Source organism: Coturnix japonica, chromosome 3, assembly GCF_001577835.2.
Source record: "Coturnix japonica isolate 7356 chromosome 3, Coturnix japonica 2.1, whole genome shotgun sequence".
Classification (NCBI taxonomy): domain Eukaryota; kingdom Metazoa; phylum Chordata; class Aves; order Galliformes; family Phasianidae; genus Coturnix; species Coturnix japonica.
The window spans coordinates 18,495,742-18,515,053 of record NC_029518.1 but is presented as its reverse complement, the minus strand read 5'-3'; the positions used below and the strand labels follow the sequence as shown (position 1 = coordinate 18,515,053).

The following is a 19,312-nucleotide window of genomic DNA, read 5'->3' as shown; positions in this document are numbered from 1 at the left end:
CTTTACTATCAGTTCCTTCTACAACTTCATCAGGGTTATTATACTAAGATGTTCCATGGAACAGTAGAGTACATGGGAAAAATTACTGACAGAGGTCTATGCCTTAGCTACTAGTCTTCTGTGTGATCTGGGGCATGTAACAGCACATCCCTGTACCTTAGTTTTCTTCTCTGAAAATTGACATAGTGATAGTGATCTCAAGAAGGTGCATTTTGATTTGCAGATGAAAGGCAGTGTATAGGACATGTACATTATTTAAAAGAAAAAGTAAGTCCAAATAATAGATGAGACAGGCTTGGATGTTGTCTCAAAACCCTTGTGATATGTTTTAGCCCAACGCCATTCAGCTTAACCAAACGTTTAACTATCAGCAGAAGAAAATTGATTTTATCAGGGTCAAAATTCAGTAAACGTTTATGTCAATGTTATCTGAAGAGTCATGTGCAATTAATTTTTAAGTATCTTAGCACCTTGAGAGCAAGACCTGTATTAAACATATTTTGAATGTGTTTAAACCGAGGCTCAAGCAATTCCTGGGTCTTGTTATAACATGGAAAAATCTCAGTCCTTGTTGGTTGGTGAAACCATGTCATAACCTGTTTTGTATAAAAATGTTTTTAAGCTGTGCTTAAGCAACAGCTGGTGGTTTCTCCTGTGAATGGTAGATGATGTTTAATTAGCCTTACCGTCATCTACATTACAATCAAAGAATGCAGTTGCAACACATTCCCGATTTGTATTGTAAATGTGACCCTAACTGTGTTCCTAAAATCCCTGTCATGTGCTACAGCTGGGTACACTGACCTGATTGTAATGGAAGCAGAAACTTAGTGCGCTAATGTAAATTCCTTCTCCTAAAATCATATTCATTCTTGTTAAATTGATACTTTCAATCTTTGAAGCTTACCACAAGCAAAAAAAAAAAAAAAAAAAAAAAAAAAGTTTACTTCTCTAGTATTCTGTGCTCTCATTAATTATTCCAATTAATGGTGCTTCTCAAAGTCATCTCTTAGGAAAGGAATTTGGATTACACAATCTTGGAAAACAAACCTGTTGCCACCAAGCATGAGCTAACATGTTGTAGTACTCTACAGCTTATCACAGGCAAGCCAGCACCCAGTTTTGCAGACCAGAAAAAGCCTTCGTTGATTATCTGTGCAAATAAACTATGCTTGTTGAATATTCTAGTTTGCTTATAGTCTGCCTGAGGACTTACTGAATACCTGTGCCACATTTTAGCTCTGCAGTAAGAGCTGCTAAATGAAAAACATTTTAACATTTGCGAGTAAAATAATGAACTTTAGATTTCACGATTATAAGCACTGCCAATGGAATCAACACTAGTGATATACTTCTCTGTGCATCTGTAACTGCTCTCCAAGCTAAAATAGTGTAATGTTCAGGACAGAATGAATAATGTTTTTCCATTTTCATAGATTAACAGTTTGGTTACTTGTATCATTTACAGTAGTCATTGGATCTTCAGATTTCTGAGACACAGCAGTCTGCTGGGGGGAAAATCACTAGCTTTCAGTAGAAGTTAAATTAACTAATCTAAGATTATGATTATAAACCTAAATACGTACATTCCTGCCCCATTATGTAACACAGTCCATGTGTGCGTATAACACCTGGATGAATGGCAGCATAATAAATCTACATTGCAGGTATAAATAAAAGCAACTCGACAATCAAAAATTGTCAGCCTGTGGCTTCAGGATCCAATTTGTCAATGCAGCTTAGCACAAGCATATCTTGTGCTTCAGTTTTTCCATAAATCCATGGGGCACAAGGCACACCTAGCAGCACACAACTGATTTGTAGATATTTTAGCTGCTGCTCACTTCTGATAGTCATAATCCTTATGCGTGTCGGCATGGATTTAGACATCAGATTGTGAGCATCCAGGTTTGAAAACATCTAAATGCCGCTCCAAGATAAACTGTTTCTTGAGAAAGCAAGGAGTTTATGTCATTATATGAAGTCTGTGTTGGACACTGTCACAAACTTGTGTAACCTGAATTGAGCTGTTGGTGTTTCAGCACAAGACCATGCTTGAATAGGAGAGCTTTGTAAAACTTAACATTTAAAGACTTTCTAAAATCAACCTTGAAGGGCACTGTGAAAGACCAATGTTTTAGCTGTATGGGCCTCACCTTTTTGAAACATCTGTATTGTTCCTAACAGAGTCCTGATTCTCATTTTACTTTGAGTCCAAATTCACTCAGAACAAGTTTCCTATTAATAAATTCAGAATGTTGAGAGTGTGTAAGTATTATTTTGTATGCTACTATTTCATGCACCTTAGAAGGTTTTAAAACACATGCAAATATTTCCCTGGAAAGTATTAATACAAAAACGCTATAAGAAATATAAATAGAACTGTTGAAATTGGGAGGAGTTAAGTGAGGAGATCAAATGGTAACCAAAGTCACTACAATGTAGAATGCAGTCATCTTCTCCTTGCATAGAATAAATAAAATTCAATTGGATCATTTCAGTTCATGGTCATAAACTGTGACTCTTTGAGATGGGTTTCCCATTGCAATTAGTTGAATGAGTTTTCATTCACCCTAAAATTTGCCTGTAAATATGGCAGAAGTAATGTCAAGATGGTTAAGATGTGTGTAAGGTAGAGACATACTTTTACCTTATCTAGTCAGCCTTTTAACAGGAATACAGTGGAAGATTTTAGTGAGAATCTTAATAAGCAGAGGCTAAGGAATGCTTTGATTAGTCTGTCAAGAACTGTGCAGGGTGACGTTCCTAATTACCAAGTGATAAAAGGTTTCAGCTATACAAGTACAAAATAGGAAGCCAGTACAGAATTTAAGATAATAACAATGTAGCATTTATACAGAACTGTTAGAAATGAAGTTTCTATGTAACATTTGTAATATAAACATATAGAAATCAAAAGAGACGCAAAGTAAATGCTCAAGGCTTTAGTTTAGATACTTCATGGCAAAGGGATATTCAAATGAAGATTAGATCCAGCAAGGATAGGTATGACAAATGCTCAAGAATTTGGAAGAACAGAGAAGTCAGCGAAGAAGTATAACTCTTATTTCTGAAGGCAATCATCCAGACAAAAGCCTCTAAGGAAAACAGAAGTTAGTAATAAGTAAAAGATTTAAAGGTGATAAAGTGAGGAAATTACTGAAGATTGACAGAAGATACAGCTTTTCTAGAGAGTTGCAACAAGCCAAAGAGGTAACGTAGTTGCCAGCAGGCACTTTCTACATGCCTCACTTTAAAAAGTCAGGGATGGAGATGGAAGGCAGAGATGGCTGCGAAAGGCAGGTAGCTTTTAGTTTATACATAGTGTACTTTTTTTCTTAACTGCTTTTCTCTCATTTGAACAGGATGATACTTAGAGCAGGTGTACTCATGTACCATTAATCCTAATAAAAATGGTGGCAAAAGAACATGCAATCTATGGACCCATGAAAGTCACGGAAGAGTAGGCCATAAAGGAAACAGGCTCGTGTCTTACCAAATGCCTGCTGAAACCTGATTACTCCCTGTCTGCGAGATATTGCACCATCTGATAGTACAATGAATTTATTTTTAGTATAAATACCTGGAGTATGAAAGATATGCTTGGTATTGCCATTTCTAGCAGGCAGCAGAACTATAAAAGGAGGGAATTCACCACCAAGAAAGAAAAAAGAATTCCAATTTTATTTACATCTCAGAAGCTGGTAATTAGAAGGCCCAGACAATATAGACTTGATGTGTCATATCATAATGTAATTGCTATAATTATTTATCATTTTCTTTACATATGCACACATTAGTTCTATAAGTGTTATGCTAATGGCTGCATTAACCATCTCTTGCACAGGATGGTTTTAGAACAGGAAGAAGAGAGGCACAAATATCTTTTCGCTACTGTAACTGCATTGCTACAACTGTACATCTCAGCTCTTCAGGTCAAGACAGCATCTGCACACTTAAATAATAAACACCTTTTGTTTGCATTCTCCTGTTCCTCTGCCCTTCCTATGTACTAACAAGAGTTAAACAAACAACCCTCCTTATTTTTATTTCTTTATATTCCTAAACAATTTTACTGTTGTTTGCATTAATTGTTTTTTTATTATTATTACAGTTCAGCAGCTTTACATTCAAAGGCTGAAGTGTACAAATGCATTTACTATGGGAAAAATTCTTACTGTCATTTATGATAGGCAACTGTTAGGCATTAGAGCATGGGAAGATACTGTCTTGATGCATAATATTATGACTGATTTAAGTTGGTGTCACCTGCCTGCTTAAGCCTGAATATTCCTAGTCTGTTGAGATGTATCAGACACTTACCTGACTGACCCCATAGTGCAACAGTTTGGAAGCCCAAGCTGTGTGCAAGGCTTATGCTACTGGAAAATCTTTGGCTGGTGTTGCATTCTTTGTCAGTTGAACCATCCCTCCTGGCACTTGAGCTGAGCACCAAAGCTGGCATAAGGAAGCAGGTGGCAGTGTGCAGGTGGGGATCAGGAGGGAACACATGAATGTGGCAATGTTGCCTTGAGGTGTTTTAAACTTCCACAGAGCCGCACCCATGGGTCCAGCACCTGCATATGATTCACTGTGTCACCTCAGACAAGCCAGGTAACCTCAGCCACCTTTTCAGTACAAGGAAACCTACCAGGTGCTCAGTAGGCCACACTAGGTGATGTGATCACCAAACAATAGGGCAGCTGTGGGTGTTTTATCTGCTAATACGTCCATCCTGTTGACCCTCGCACTGGTGTCAATTTGAGCACTTCAGTAATGGTTTCTCTTAGTAGGTAAGTAATGTAGTTCTTACAACAGAAATGCCCTGTATCCTCTGTGGAAAAAGTTATGGTTTATCATTTGTGATATGTCATTAGTTTCTGATTTTCTTAATTAACTAAGTATATATATATATATATATATATATATATATATATATATATAATATGCAGGACAGTTCAACCTTTTCTAAGAGCATAAGACTGGATACTTAAAAATGTAAGGTGTGAGGCTATGCATCGTAATGATGCTTTTACATTCACTGTGATCACTGTACAAGGTGTGGGTTTTGTGGAGAAACATGATCAGATGGAGAAGGATCATTTGGAACTAAGGGTTTATGAGCAATCAAGCGCTGTATTTTACGACAGTAGCTCACTGGGATGTATTAGTGCAGATTTAACTTTGTATTTCCAGTGCTAACACCTAAACTGCTAACTTCTTAGTTACCTACTCACACTGGCAGAGATAGAGAATTGCATTTTCCAGAGGCAAGAGGCATCATCTCTTAGCACAGGGTGGGGTTTGGGTGAGGCTAAAGGAAGTGATACAGCTTTCTTCTCTTTCTCCTCCAGCCTGGCAGAGCTTTTACCTCCTCAGTGCCTGATAGGAGAGCTGGGAAGCTACAACCATGTCAGATGCTGAGAGCCTGGCCCATTTCTCTGCCTGGGTGGAGGAGAATGCTCCACCTCTTCAGATGCTCTTTGATGTGTATGTATATGCATAAACACACACACATACATATATATGTATATATATACATATGAAATAGGCTTTACCTGACAGATTCCACATCTGGCAAGGTGAGGGAAAAGGTCTATCTGGTTTCTGCTCCTTGTAGTGTCCAAGTAGGCTGGGATTTTCTCATCAGAAGACCATTCATTTCCATTTTTGCTTCTTCACCTGCTCTGACACAAGCTGGTAATAGACACTGGACACTTCTGGTAATAGAAGTCTAACCTTCAGTGCTTGTTGTATTCTACTTATTATTTTGGAGCTTTACCAAAATGATAGGAAGGAATGCACGCAACAGAAGGTGATTCTTAACATTTGGTAAGACATTCCAAGGATAAGGAAAAGCCACTTCACAAGGCCAAGGTAGTTCTTTCCCTCTTCCAAATTAAGGAATTAGAAAGACCTTCAGAAAGACTTGAAGAATTCGAGCTAATGGAGAGCAGTAAACATAATTAAAAGTAATGGGCCAGCTAATGGTGGCTGTTAACACCCTTCATAACTTGCTATTATTTGTTCATAATATTTGTCTTAGTGTCTTATACTTTAATATTACATTTCCTAGTATTTTTGTGTCTTACTTTTAGTTCCGTTTACACACAATTCTCACAAGTCTATTGTGCAAAATAAGGTTGATATACAAAAGAATGGCAGGTTTCTGTACTCTCTTCAATCTTTCACGATCATTAATTAATTTCTTTAATTGCGAGGTATGAAATAACTCATTTTCAATTCATTATCAACAGAAACTCAGAAACAGTTCTGACCCTTCTTAGAAACATGCTCCCTGCAGCGAGCAACTTCCGATGTTGTTTGAACGCAGCCAAAGCAGCCAATCCCTGCAGCCACCCGACCGGCGTTGCGCTCTCATTGCAGGCTGGGAGGACCCGGCGTGGAGCAGCGGCTAATCAGCGCTCTCCGGATGAGCCACCGCCTGGGCGTGCACAACGGCTGCCGGTGCAGCGGTTGCTTCGAATAACGGCGGTGAGCAGCGGGATCGGGTGGCGGTGGTGGTTCATCGTAGGATCTATTGACGGTGAGGGGTTGGGGGCAGGAGGGTCGGGCTGAGCTGTTTGTCCCTGCGTCTGTCGGCAACGGAGCGATTGGAAGCGCTGAGCTCTGCAGTGTTGCTTTGCAGAACGCGTGGAGGGTGAAGCAAAGCTGCAGGCTGAAATTGCACTGTTGCTGTACGAATGGCTTTTGAATCTTCTCTTAACTGAACAGAAACGTGTTAGAATAAGACCTAATGTTAGAAGCTGGCAGCTTGCTCAGGAGGCTTGCAAGGTGGTAACTGTAACCACTGCTGTGTTAAAAAGTAGATGTACTGAAAGGTAAACGTGCGAGAGTCAAATAATCCTCCTCTTTAAGTCTAATTGTCGTTGCCTTTGTTTTTCAGGCATTGTTACCACGTGTTTTGTAGAGGAAAAGCCCGGTCAGCATGAGCTGGGTTGTGGAGGAGTGGAAAGAAGGCCTGGCCCCCCGAGTCCTGCAGAAGATCCACGAGCTGGAGAGTCAGGTAGACAAGCTGAAAAAAGAACGTCAGCAAAGGCAGTTCCAGTTAGACTCTCTGGAGGCAGCTTTGCAAAAGCAGAAACAGAAGGTAATGTGGGTACTGTGCTAACTTCCCTAAAGTGCCATTCTGCAAGTAACTGTGTGAAGCTTTGTTATCTGATTGTTGTTAGAAGATGATTGATTTTCTGTTCTTCATACTGACTGACTGGAAGGTACCATGGAAATATAAGCTGCTTCTCTTCATTGCTTTCTCTTAGCTGTTTGTCGTATCCTGCTCTTTATCAAGTTTTGATTGCATTTATGCCTCCTGTCAGTATTTGGAATGGTTGTCCATCTCTAAATGTGTGCTTACTGTGAGGCTTTTCCCCAGGCTTTATGTTTAAGAAAATGTTACCTTATTATGCCTGTTAAGAATCTAGGCCTCTTACATGAGAGTGACACAACAGATGGCCTCTGTTTCATATTGTCTCTGTATGCTTACTTGTCCATTTTGTTACTTTAATTTACATGCATCTCAGATTTCTACTTAAATATCTGTGTTTGGGGATTTCTTTCTTTCTTTCTTTTGCTTTAGGGCTGGGATTTTTTCTTCTCTGGCTTTACCTTGTCAGCCCTCTAGCCAAGAAGCTGGCAACCCTCATAACCTGAATTCTGCCTTGCAACATTAGAATACAAGTTAGATACAGTTGCAAAAGTTTGTCTTTTATTCCTGTTTGGCTGATACAATTTTCTAGCAAAACTCAAGCTTAGTTTTCCTAGGTTATTGTTATTTTTTCCCTTCCTGTGTGTTTCCTAGTAGGGTCTGAACTTCTGTGCTCTCTAAATGGGAGGTGGGGAGGGGGAAATACTGAAAAGAATGGGTATATTCAAATAAATGTGTTTTAAATCTTACTCAGAAGCAGCAGCAAATACTTTTCAGATGGAGGCAAAGGTGAGAGGAGTTCTGGTGTCCTTCTTCCTGGTAGTTACTGCCGAGCAGCAGGTGGCTGTATGACTCAGAGGCTGGAGGAGAGGAGAAGGAAATCTCTGTTGTTAGGCCCTATTTCTGACACAAACCTGCAACCTTTTAAAATGATAACACAATTTCCCTTTAGTTAGTAAGAGTATTCTGATTGCTAAGGCTTAGAGGATGGAAAGAGAAATGAGACAATCGTTGAAGTCTGCAAGCTGTTGTAGACCGCTGTTTAAGAGCTAATGAGTTTTTGATGTGATGATGTCTAGTCAGTAAATTGGGTATTAATGTGTCTGAGTTGAATTCTAAGAACTGTGCTTTTGTTTAAACCCAGGATGTTTTGAAAGTTGTTTTTGGCTGTTTTTGATCTGATGTTTTCAGAGCTGATAGGGTTTGGAAACATAGGGAAGAAAATAAGTGTGTGAACTGCAATTATTTTAAGTCAAGATGCGTAGATAAGATGTTAAGCATTTTGAAATGTTCTTTATTCCAACTAGGTTGAAAATGAAAAAAACGAAACTGCAAGTCTAAAGAGAGAGAACCAGAGCCTGATGGAATTGTGTGATAGTCTTGACAAAGCAAAGCAGAAAAATTCACATGATCTTCAAGTAAAAGAATCTCAAGTCAACATTCTGTCTGGGCAGCTGAGTTCTAGCAAAAAAGAAATTGAAAGATTGGAACAAGAACTGAAAAGGTAGAGTGAGAACTTCTTTGTTTTTTTCCTAACTTACAGTCAGTTATTTTCTCCTGTTTTCCTCTTTTCATGTAGCTTTTATGGTCTTTCAGTTTGTCTTCATCTTACATGTTCAAATATTGTGGCCAGAATTACAGTACTTCACCCTGTTTTTACATATGCCTATGTGAGCTGTATGTTGATATGTGTGCAGCTTGAAGCAGTGATTGCCCATTGTTTGCCCCCAGTTTGGGGTTAATTCTGCCACCTTCTTATGAGAAAAGGTAACATCTGCATTAGCAAAAAGAGTACAGCTGAGTTACTTGGCAAAAGTATACTTTGCAAAGGGCTTGGAGTTGTAACAGAAGTGCATGGATAACTTAAGATCAAGTCTACTTAAAATTATGACAGCAGGAAGAAGGGGTGGGCATTTCTTGGTGTGGAAGAAGGAACTTCTAAATGCTGTGACCAAATAACAACATCCAGTTAATGAAATAAAGAAGTGGTTCCTGCTGTGTTATCTACTAAAATAGAGGTTTGTGGGAGAGTTAGAAGTCTCCGCTCTGCAGAAACATGTTTTCACTATAACAACTACCATCTTTGTACTGAGATAGGTACCCTATCCAACTGTACTCTTTTGTAGCTGTGGTTCCAGATAATTGTTTTTGTTATTGCTTTGTCCTCTGTGTTACAGTGAAGTTGATGGAAAAACACTTCAACATGTAAATGTTATCACATTTATGGCACAGGGGTTATGTGAGTATGTTGTCTAGAAAGAATCACAGAACATCCTGAGCTGAAGGGTCCCTCAAAGATTAATTCCAATTTTATGTAGGTCTTTATGTAGGACCACTCAGAATGCAAATCCTGTGTCTGATAGTGTTGTACAAATGTTTCTTGAACTCCAATAGTCTCGGGGTTGTGATTGCTGCTCTGGGTGGCCTCTGAAGAAAAATCTTTTCTTCAGACCCTGCTAGGCCCTGTTGTTACCATGCTCTCAATCAGCACCTTCTCCTGGCTTCCTTGGTGAGGGAGCTGTCAGCCATCTGAAGCCTCCCCTCAGTCTGTTCTTCTCTGGGCTGAATAAATCATGCACATTGCCCTCTGAGCCCTTCACCATCCCACTTGCCCTCCTTTGGATGCTTGCTGATAGCTTTATGTCTTTATAGGACACAAATACAATGTGGTTCCCACAACTACACATGGTGCATAAGGAAAGGCTGCACCAAAGCTGATGCTACCTTCCTTCACCTGGCTGGGAGGGCTGGGTCTGGTGCACCCTAGTGTGTGATAGGCCCTTTTGGCTGCCAGGGCATGCTGCTCACTCATATTCAATTCTCTGTTATTCTGAATCCCCAGATCCCTTTCCATGGGGCTGCTCTCCGGTCTCCTGTTCCCCCCCACACCCCCAGTGAAGTTATCATCTGTTAAGCTTTTTCGCTTTAATAGAGAGATACTCTCTGTTCTTAAATAAAAGGGTTTCTGAAACGTGCATCTCAATAAAATTGAGTGTCCTGCACACACAGGAAAGTGTGGAGCTGATAATAGTAATGCAGAATTATTAGAGAGGGGTAAGCCTGTGATGCCAGACTAAACTTTTGTTTAATGTTTGGTTTTGTGGTCTGAAGTATGTTCACTTTCCTCAATTATTGGAAGGTATGCTTCTTACTGTCTTTGTAGAGGAAAATAAAGCGGGAGCTGGTGGAGGCATCTTTCTGTTTTCTCCTCTTGCCTTTACTTTTTCCCTCTAATTTTTTCTCCCTCTTTCCCCATGTCACAGAGTTATCTAGATCAATCTATGTCTGTGACAGGGGGTTAGTAGGCCAGTGGGAAAAGGAGTAAGGGAAATGGGAGCTGGGCTCAAGGAAACAAACAGAGCAATTGCAATCTAAGGAGGAAAGCTTATTTTACTAACTATGGTGTTGGAATGCAAGATAACACAATATAATACAATCCAATTAAAAATGAGACTAATAAGTAAAATGAGAGAGTTTTCTGAAGAACAAGGAGCCTACTTTGAAATTGAAGGAGCACCCATTCCCACCACTGGGCAGAGAGAGAATGAGCATCACTTCCGTGCTGTGTTTTCCTCTCTGACTGTGACTTCCTCTGGGATGTGTCGTTCTCTGTGCTCCACATGATATTGTGATGTGAAATACCAATAGAAAAAATTACAAAACCACAACACCCTTTTCTGAGTAAATGAGGGAAATTTGAGGTATTTCGCTGCTGTGAGAAGAGTTTAAATTTCAATGTTTTATGATGTGGAAAAACATCAACCATATGCTGGTGATTGCTGAGATTCTTTGAAGAAGAATCCAGTGTGATTGGCAGTGTTGGAAGAGATAATATAACACATTGATGAAATATGGAATGAATCTGCTGTCAAAGGCTGGCTGTGAGAGGTTGCTGCTTAAGGATATGTGTCATTTATCCATTCTGAAAGCTGTAAAAAGATGACTTTACTGAATTCTTTAATTTCCTTTGTGGTTTACATAGTTGTCTACTGTGGTATTACCAGTATTATGTACAGCTCAACTGGCTATCAGTTTTGATTTTGTATTTGGTTCTGTTTTATACCAACTGATTGCTTCATAGCAACTGGCAACCTACTGAGAGAATTTTTAACTTTGTTATAAAATGGAAGGAGAAATTAATTGGGAAGTTGTGAAATCACTACTATTATGGGCTGCAACCTGGAACCATTGTCTTGTCAACCTGTGCTTGCTAGGCAGGACTGAGATTCTGTTCCATTGACAGCAATTGCTGTATAACTTCTAAACTAGTTATGAGATTTCCAGGAATGAGCTTCAACTCTTCATGCTCACAAAAATCAGTTCTTGTTCAGAATTGATTCTTAAATTCAGTACTTGAAATCATGCCATTTATTTGTACATTTCAGGCTCTTAAAAATACATAATTGACTTCTAGTTTTCTAGTTTCTATTAGTAACTGCTCCTTCTGCTTTGTTCCTGAACAGATACAAATGTGAGCTTGAGAGAAGTCAGCAGTCGTTGATTGCAGCAGACTTGTCATTCAGTGGTACTCCACAGAAAAGTTTTATTGCTCCTTTAACACCAGTTCAAAGTCATAATGGTAAATGAGTTTTTTTTTCTTCATATAGCTCTGACAATTTTCTTGGAAGGTGAAATGTTTTGAACATCACACATGTACTGTCTTTCCTAGTCCATATTGTATAGCTTATGGTGAGGCTGCCTCATTCCTAACACCATAAACTCCGACTTTAGATATCATTAGTGTATATTGAAATCTTATAGCAGATACTTTTAAGCACCTTTTAATCACTAGACTGATGGGCACGGTATAGTAATGAAAGTATTTATCAACAGTCTGCAATAGTTTTTTGAATGGTTCTTCACAGTGTCAGCTGTTTCTTTCATGTAGTAAAGAACAAATTTATTCTGTTTCACATAGTATAGGTGCTTTAACTAAAACTGTCAACAGCCATTTGTGTTCTTTATGAGACTGTTTTTGACTTAGATTATTGTTATACATAGTAATTTGAACACTTATAACAAAACCTCTGTTTTTTTTATAACAAAACCTCATCAAAGCATCACTTACATCTTCAAATTAGTGACATGAAATAACGCCTGTGTATTAAGTTATATTTTTGAAGAAGTATTTGATGTGTCTTTGTAGATGCTAAGTTTGAAGAATTAGAAGAAAAATATAAGAAAGAAGTACAAGAAAGAAAGAAGCTAGAGTTAGAACTGAGAACCATCCAGGTTAAGGTAAGTATCTTTTGAAAAGGGCATGTGTGATATCTAAGAAAGTTACTACTAATTGAACTTGGAAAATTGATTGGAAACCAAGATAAATATATTTTTCTTCACATAAAAAAATAAAAAATAGTATATATATATTTTTATTACTATTTAGAAATAATCTAAAGCCAGTGTAATTGAACAACAAAAAGAATGTTAAGAAGGTGAGCAAATCTTTCAAAGTCAATGAATGGTAGACAATAAAAGACAAGTGAAAATGGTGCCACTTTGGGCATCTTCAATGTTCTAGAATAACAAAATAGTTTTGAAAGTGTTACAAGAAATAACTCAGTGAGCAAACAAAAATCAGTACAGTTCTTAACGTCTGAGCAGTAGGAAGTATCTCAGAGGATCTCCAAAGCCAGTAAATGACTAAGATTGAAAAGCCCTCAAAAATGAAGCAAATGTATGTATTTTTTTACCAGATAGTAAATCCAAAGGCTTAAAAAGCTTCCTATGTTAGAGCTGTTGTTTGTGGCAGCTGAATCTCTAGCATAACCTTAAACTGAGGTCAGAACAAGTCTTAAAAGCGATTGATAAAAATAATAGTACTATAAAGATTGTCAGTTACAGACAATATCTCTCCAGAATAGTGATCGCAGCACCAGGCTGTTGCAGGCTGTTGGAAATGAAGTGTTTAGACAATTCTCTTAGACATAAGGTATGAATTTTGGGCAGTCCTGTGTGGAGCCCAGAGTTGGATTTGATAATTGATGTGGGTTATTCTATATATTCCAATGAATTCATAGGGCACTCCATAGTGAACTGTCTGAATCACTGCAATGTGCATTTAAATTCAGTCTCCTCTTGTCACTAAAATGTGAAAATATATGGCTAATTGTGGTGGCTATGTTAAAAAATAGTGCTTTGTACCTGAGGAGCTGCTCTATTGAACATTGTTATTGTGCTCTTTTGGCTGTTGTAGCTTCTGTAGAGATAAATAGGAGGTGTTACTCTCAGAGTGACCTAGTTGGACTCCTTGCTTTGGAGATCCTGATCTGTGTTAATAAGTACCTGGTACACTTGTATTAAAGTAATCTAATTTATGTAGTATAAAAAGTAGCAATAACAATGAGCAATTTGCACTTCTGAATGATGTGTTTGTTGTAACTACAATGTGAAGTGATCATAACCTATTATTTGTTTATTAATAAATGGATTGTTATTTTTTTATATCTCAGCTGTATGAAATTAGACCTCTTTTTTTTTCTTGGTCACAGAAAATAAATCAGCCTTATCTTCAACAAAGCTCTTTGAGTCACAGGGAGATTGCCCGGCATCAGGCTTCTTCATCTGTATTTTCATGGCAACAAGAAAAAACACCATCTAGATATCAAGAAACCCCTGCAAAAAGAGCTTCTTCAACGTCCTATTTTCCACGGGAAAAAGAAGCCAATTCAAGTATAATATCAGAGAAGAGCAAGCTTGACAACAGCTTTTTTGAGGATTGTAACTCTTCAGTTATCACCCAATTAAGAGCACAGAACCAAGGTATCTGATATATTTCTTTAAAACTCAGAGGCTCATGGTTTCATGCCATTTCATGCCATGTGGATAGAAGGGAGTTATTGGAGTTGGTGTCTTACTGAGGGAAAGGTACCTGTTGTTTCCTTTGACAATTAGCCCAGCTGGATACTTGTGTGTGTTTCATGATGACCAGCAAGTATATGAGATTGTCTATAAGCTGTGGCATCTTTTACTAAGGGGTGTGAGAACTGGAAGGAGAGAGCCTGTATTTTGTATGAGCAGAGGACATCATATAAAAATTAAAGACCATTAAAAATTAAAACCTATAAGGTTTTAATTGCTCTTGGAATAATTCTCTTGAAACAGAGCTAAAACTTTTCAGGATTTAATTACAACTCACTGATAAATTCAATCATATTGTTTCCTTAATTTAATATAATTATTGAGATTTATTTTTTTTGTCTGAGCAGTATCTGTGTTTAGAAATTCATTGATTAAACATTCTTTCTACATAACTAAATTGGTCTGTGAAAAGCACTACAGGAAACTCAGGACAGAGTGATACCAAAAATCCAAAGGAAAAATAAAGCATGATCCTATTTTATTCATGTTGACGTGAAGACTTTTTTCCTGATATCTGATCTTTTCTCGTGATCAGATAATTTGCTCGGTTATGGTAGTAATTGACTTAAATCTGCTGTTTGGACCAGTTTTTTCCACTAGGTGTTTCTTGTAGGCTTTTTTTTTTTTTTTAAACCAGTTTCTGTGTTTTCTGGACTGTTTATTTAATAGCCTACATGTGAAGTTTCAGCCTGGGCTATACTTTCCTGTTCATAAGTCTTATAAATTGAGCATCAGGAGAACAGGTCTTTAAAACATGATGTATAACCACTTAGTAGTAATTCTTGATGACAGTTCTGTAATTGACTAATGCTTTTCATCGCAAAATTGAACTGATTTTGGAAGACACATTCTTGCTGATTTATACTGTGACAGGATCACTTGGTTTTACTTTCTGTATGTATAGCTTTAGGGACAAGAAAAACAATAAGAAGTAAAATACTCTATTTGCACATGCTCAGTAGTTTAAAAGTCTCTTTGAACCAAAGGCTCACAGTTGTCCAAAGCAAATGTTTGTAGCGGGTGCTTTACTTTAAAAATAAACAGAATTGAAATGAAAATATTCAGAGATACGTTTCTGTATTTTTAAAAACAAAGAAGGAAAAACCAATAGCGGGAACTGGTTGATTTAATCAAATATCCATCAGTCTTGAAAGTTTTAGGTGAGTTTTTGTTTTCTGCTTGCTGAACATTTTGCAGTGTCTGTTTTTGTCAGGCATTAAGTTATTATCAGACATTCTCAATATTTTAGAATTTATAGACCCTTGGAAGTCATGGAGTCATATCCTTAATCTTGACTGTTTTTAAAATTCAGAGCTAAATTCCAACATTAAAGACCTGGAACAACAACTGCAAGCTCTAGAAAAAGAGAAAAAGTGCCATTTGAATAAGCACCAAGAGACTGAAATTCAGCTGGACAGAATGAAGCTGGAATTAACAGAGAAAGATAAGGTCTTGAACAAAACCAGAGATAAACTGACTCAAATGAAGATACAGTTTGATCAAGCCACCACACAGGTGAGATATAGCATGACACGTCTTCTGACTGTCCTTACAGTTCAATCCCAGTATTAATGTGTGTCAACTTTCAGCCGTTTTGGTAAGAATTAAGATACCCTGACCAACTTTCTTGAGCATTTTCTAAGGATCCAGTTTTGACAAGAAAATGTTAGTTTACATATTACCTATAGGTACTCATAAGCAGATGTAACTAACTATTCATAGGCAGATGTCCATTTTCTGAAGGGTTCTTAGTCGAAGAAATACTTTACATCCTTTATGTGTGGCCTTCAGGCAATTTTGGCTGGAATTCTGAATACTTTCAGGTTAAATTGCGTAGAGCAACAATGACATCTGGTGGCAAGTTTTAACCTTGAAGAGCCTGTCATAGAACTATATATGTATGTATATATATTATCGTTTTAAATATATATATTATTATTGCGAACATAAATAACTGTGTTTAGTACCTTGGATTACTACAAATTTCTGATAACATGCAGAATATCACTGTAGTTTATTTGAATACTAGAACAATTGTAGTAAGTGAAATTAGTCTTTTTATTTGAATGGAGATGAACTAAAATAAAACTTCAGTTGTACTTTTAATGCTTGGGTTTGATTATTTTAGGTCCAAGCAATGGAGCAAAAGGTGAAAAGACTGTCAGAAGAACTGAATTGTCAAAGACAAAATGCTGAGAGTGCTCGTCAGTCCTTGGAACAGAAAATAAAGGAAAAGGAAAAGGAATACCAACAGGTAGGACAAGAAGAACTTTATTCTAAATTTTGACTTTCTGAGGAGGTGAAATCACATGGCCTATTTTTGGCCTTTTTTTTTTTCTTTTTTTCTTTTCTTTTTCTTCTTTTTTTTTTTTTTGGAACTACTTTCCAGTTAGTTGCTATCACACTTAATAGGTGAAAGTTTCAAAGGTAATTGGAAAAACTGAGAACACATCCCTGCAGAGGTGAAGGGCTGCCAGAGAGATGCAAAATAATTTATCAGTGTTCATTATTAGGTAATTAGACAGTCTGTTTGAGAGGCATGGTTGAAATGCAAATTTGCTAGAAACTAAATTGCACTGACCACAAACATGCTTCATATGTGACTTCAAACTTTATCACCCTGTTTATTTGTGTGGAATCTTAGTTAAATTTTCCTGCGTTTCACACACGACAAACAAATTTTTTTTTTGATTGTTTCTTTCTTCTACTCTTGGTGCGTGTTCACGAGATGGTAAAATATGAGATTAGCATACCTGTTCTTAGCCTTCTCTTTTTGCCAGCTACTGCAGAAAGAAAAAAATCTATCAGTAGCCCAGGAAATTTTCTATGGTGAAGTTTGTTTAGGATAACACTGATTCAGATTAGGTCTAAACTTAATCTGTGCGGGGAACTCCAAAAGACAACTCAGGTTTGGTAGTGATGATGATACTTTGAGTAGGCATTTTAAGTTTTCTTAGGGACTGGGAAGGAGGCTGTCCTGAGGGACAACTGCTGTTGTGTCAATTGTTTGTCTTGAAAGTTTTTCTGTGTGGTGTCCGTAGGAAGGCTACATAAGTGGTGGAGGAGTTCTGCTGGAGTGGCTGATGAACAATGCTGCTAATGATGCTGGAGTGAAAAAGCAGTTTCACAAAATCTAATCCAGAAGCTCAAAGATTAAACAGAACTTTGTCTAGAAGTGGTTATAGGAATTGATCTTTAAATAATTATAGAATGGAAAATCTTGGAAATTCTCATCTGTATATTTTACTTGGTTGGGATATTTTCATTCTGTGAAACCTAAATCCCAGTCCTACCAAATTCTGACTTTTAAAGCTCGCTTGTAGGTTTCTTATTCCATTTCAGTTTCTATGAGGCAGGTGAGTTTTCAAAGTGTGTTTAATTAGCTTCCATAATGGCAAACACCTGGGGCTTTTAAAGCCTTTTTCTTAGCTGGTAACATAAGCTGGTTTCAGAGTTGCACTTGCATCAGTACAGAATTTCTTATGTTTTCTGTCAATTTTCATTTGAAAGTTCACATCCAATCTCCAAACTGAAAAGGTGGAATTTATATCATTCCTTACTTGTGGTGTTTGAAATTTAGATATCTGTCCAAGCTAATTATTTAGGCCTCTGCTTTACCTGTGTTATCAGAGGCACCTCCAGAAGGCAGGTTATTCCTGCTGCTTAGATGTTTGTCATCACAGTTTATCTGAATTTATGCTGAGACTGGAAAAGGGCCTCCCCTGTAAGCTTAGAGGTAGGTAACTAACTTTTGGAAATCTAAAACTAAATGAAGTAAGTTTCTCTTGTTTTGAATGTTTGTCTAAAAAAGGAAGGGTTTCTTTTGTAGTTTCTCTCTTACACTCTTACAGTTTAGAAGACAAGGTCTTTTCAGTCTCTCAGCTTTAGAAATAATTATTGGGTTGCTATGGGACATAAAGACATTGACTTAATCTCTTCATGAATAAGTTCACCAGGGTGCAAGGGGCCTCTTTGTATACTCAAGAAGTACTCCTGACCAGAGGTTTGCAGAAGAGCTCTTTAGATCTAATATGTACTCTATTCAATGTTAGTAACTAGCATTAGCTTAAGTGACATCGAGCTGTTGTCACATCTTTTCCCTCCCAATTGCACAGTGCTTCTGTCACCTTCTTGTGTGGGAATGCAATTACAGGTTTATCTACATAGGGATCTATGCAGAAGAAGGCCAAAAAAATGCATTTGTTACATGCCCAGCTTAGCAAAGATTGATGCTGCAATTTATACAGAATTACAACTGTAATATCCAAAGGCATAAGAAATGACCAAATGGAAACTGCAGTCATGATTGATTTTCTTAATTGATGCTCACTTGTTGTGTTGAAGGAACCACATGAAATGTACTGTTCTTCTACAGGTTTCACAAAGTTTGTTTTGTGCCATTTTCACAAGAGACTGTCTTTGTTAGACCCTCTTGTTGATGAGTCCCATGCTGGTTATTATTTTAGGAATAAGCTTTAATTTATGTAAATAACAGTAAAGGAGAGCTGATTTTGTCTACTTGTTGCATAAAGTGATTCTTATTTGAAATACATCTTTAAGATGATGCATTTTAATAGTTACTTTCACTAGATCTAGGTATTCACCCTCCCCCTTTTATGATATGGCTGTTGCTATCATGGAGTTTTTAAGTAGATGATATAAACTGAACTAACTAGAACCATTCTTGTCTATAAGAAACTCACAGCACACACCAAAGTTCTATTTAAATTATTTATTCCATAAGAGGAGTGTTTCTGAGCTGGCAGTATCTGCAAATCAGTATCCTTTTGTTATAGCTCCAGTAACAGAAACAGAGACTTGTTGCTGTTGTATGTATTTATTTCTTTGCTACTCTACCACTGTCTTGTAGGAACTCTCTTGTCAGCAACGTTCCTTGCAAAAGCTGGATCAGCAGAACAATGATGTACGAAACAAACTGAATCAGGAGCTACAGCAAGCCAAAAATGACTTCAATGCTCTGCAGGCAGAATTTGACAAAGTAGGTTTTTATGTTAAAATCTTCTACTGCCGCTAGAATTTATTAGTCTTTGACAACACTGCATGAAGTAAATAATAATAATCAATGTGGGGATTTACATTAATATTTTTGTGCAGTTTGTATTAGCTGCTTTGTATTTACCATTTCTCACTGCAATGCTATGTATTTAAATATGAATTACAGGATTTAAAATATCTGGGGTTAGTCCACTTTCCACAGGGAGGGAGAGCAGTGCAGCTAAAATAAATCTGTTGAATGAGACAAGAATAACTATGGCTGATCACAGG

General features: G+C 37.4%; 1 protein-coding gene across 2 annotated transcripts in view; it reads left to right on the top strand.

The window, feature by feature from the left end:
• Window positions 1–6,290: 6,290 nt before the first annotated feature.
• The window catches only part of CENPF (centromere protein F), a 34,907-nt gene continuing 21,885 nt past the window's right edge, over window positions 6,291–19,312 (top strand). Inside the window, exons 1-9 of one of the 2 annotated variants that reach the window (XM_015857333.2) lie at window positions 6,291–6,495; window positions 6,908–7,111; window positions 8,473–8,669; window positions 11,629–11,744; window positions 12,312–12,403; window positions 13,657–13,927; window positions 15,339–15,541; window positions 16,155–16,280; window positions 18,897–19,025. In XM_015857333.2, coding sequence (XP_015712819.1) covers window positions 6,950–7,111; window positions 8,473–8,669; window positions 11,629–11,744; window positions 12,312–12,403; window positions 13,657–13,927; window positions 15,339–15,541; window positions 16,155–16,280; window positions 18,897–19,025 — 1,296 coding nt within the window. In that variant the 5' untranslated portion in view covers window positions 6,291–6,495; window positions 6,908–6,949. Of the gene's footprint in view, window positions 6,548–6,907; window positions 7,112–8,472; window positions 8,670–11,628; window positions 11,745–12,311; window positions 12,404–13,656; window positions 13,928–15,338; window positions 15,542–16,154; window positions 16,281–18,896; window positions 19,026–19,312 lie in introns of both variants that reach the window. The other variant, XM_015857332.2, reaches the window with a different exon arrangement.